The 1,883-nt window shown below is 39.8% G+C and overlaps 1 protein-coding gene across 1 annotated transcript; it reads right to left on the bottom strand.

Moving 5' to 3' along the window:
- Window positions 1–575: 575 nt before the first annotated feature.
- LOC121876549 lies at window positions 576–1,289 on the bottom strand. Its single transcript, XM_042381748.1, has one exon. The coding sequence runs from the start codon at window positions 1,287–1,289 to the stop codon at window positions 576–578; it is 714 nt and encodes a 237-aa protein (XP_042237682.1).
- Window positions 1,290–1,883: the final 594 nt, after the last annotated feature.

Genomic DNA, 1,883 nt, shown 5'->3' with positions numbered 1-1,883 from the left:
GCTGTTTCCAGTTTCAGCATCTGCTTATGAAGCTTGTTTGCAGCATTTTGTACGATATCTTTCTGCTCTTTATCAGATCCAATTTTTTCTAAACTACCGAGTATCTATTATTTTTTAGTAACTGCACACAAGTGCTCTAACAGCATCAAATAGCACGACCAGCGTGTTTCACTCAGTGACTTTACCATCAGGAACTTTCCTTCAGATAATGCTGTTCTCAGGACATTGTAATGCCACGTAGAGGCTGTGAAAAAATTGTAGAGTTCTTGGATGAAATCAAAGAAATAAACTGCTGCTGGGCATGCACTAGCAGCTGATTTTGCAACTAAATTAAGTGAATGTGCACATAGTACAAATGTACTTAAACTGTTTTTCTCCAGAATATGAGCTTTCATACCATTGTACTTTCCCCTCATATTGGCGGCATTATCATATGACTGCCCACGACAATCATCTAAATTGATGCCTATTTCCTTAAAAAAGTTGAGCACAGCAGTGGCCAAGGCAATACCAGTATGGCTGGCATTTGGTAGCAATGTTAAGAATCTTTCTTTCACACAAGTGTTTTACAAGTATCAAATGATTACTGTTAGTTGATCTATGTGAGCTTCATCGGGAGTCGAGTCCACGGATACAGAGAAATATTTGCTTTGCCTAATTCTCGACACAATTTCTCGCAATACATTTTCGCCCATTACGGCAATGATCTCTTCGCATATCGTTGAGGACAAATAACTGGTGTGCCCAGTACCCTTGTTAGCATGTACTTTAATATGTGCTGCAAGGAAATTGTCATATTCAGAAATAAGTTCTAAGATGCCGAGATAATTACCATTTGTAGGAGAATCCACTAGTTCGTCATTGCCACAAAAAGCCAGACCGCGCTCTGCTATAAACTTGATAGTGCTCACCACACGTTTGAGCACATAAGTCCAATAAGCCCATGCTTCGGTTTCTTGCTTTTCAAGCTCCTCGTGTATATGCCCTGGAGTTCTTCCACGATGTGTAACTAACCTTACAGCCTCCAAATGAGGCTTTGAAGTTTCATGCTCGAACAAACTTTCTGTGGCGTGCTTCCAATCGCAGAAGCCAGTAGTGGATAATGCCACATCTTTAGTTGAGACAAGTTTGCAAACAAAACAGTAAACTTTATTTGTATTGGGTGAGAAACAGAGCCATGGACGATTGATGCATTCCCCATTTGTTGTTTTTATAACAAACAATGCTGGCGTACACTTATGGTAAAATGGTGATGGACTTGTACTTTTCCTGTTATCTTCTTGAATCATTGATTTCTAAAATAAATCTTCAGTACTATTTTGTAGGTCGCTGGATCCCTTTTTTGCCCAATAGTCAATCATTTCACTGATAACTTTATGTGGCCATAATCCAATATCACAGCTCGTTTCACATGTATTTGTTTCATCAGTGACTCTGATTTTCTGCTGTTTCATCTCCTTGCTTTTCTTCTTCACATTCTTCATTTGCTTTCTCATCAACCTCCTCCCTAGTATCTTTAGTTTCTGTTTCAGCCTCAGGATTACTTCTTTCATCAACCTCCTTGCTGCTCTCTTCAGTCTCAAGACTACTTCCTTTGGTTGTGGTGCTTGATTTTTTGAAAAGGCCAGTGAGTTTTGGCATATTTGACAACTGTTCCTCTTTCCTTTGTTCCCTCTGTTGAGATACTTTTCTCTTTTTGGCACCACTTTTGTACTCACGAGGTGGCCTGTTGCAATGCCGATCTATGTCACTTGTAGATATAGTGTGTTTCTCTGTGTGTGAATCGACGCACAGTGGTTCATTCATTCACGTGTGCGTGGTTCTTTCTCAAAGGTCCTGGAGTGTCAAACGGGACTCAAACCCGAAAAAAGAAGGAAAAAATA

This window comes from Homarus americanus, unplaced genomic scaffold (genome assembly GCF_018991925.1).
Source record: "Homarus americanus isolate GMGI-L3 unplaced genomic scaffold, GMGI_Hamer_2.0 scaffold28, whole genome shotgun sequence".
Classification (NCBI taxonomy): domain Eukaryota; kingdom Metazoa; phylum Arthropoda; class Malacostraca; order Decapoda; family Nephropidae; genus Homarus; species Homarus americanus.
Note: the sequence above shows the minus strand (reverse complement) of the source record. Positions and strands in the feature narration are given on the sequence as shown.

What these genes read in the sequence shown, in the direction of transcription:
- LOC121876549 (XM_042381748.1), bottom strand. Translation starts at nt 1,289, where the DNA reads ATGATTCAAGAAGATAACAGGAAAAGTACAAGTCCATCACCATTTTAC.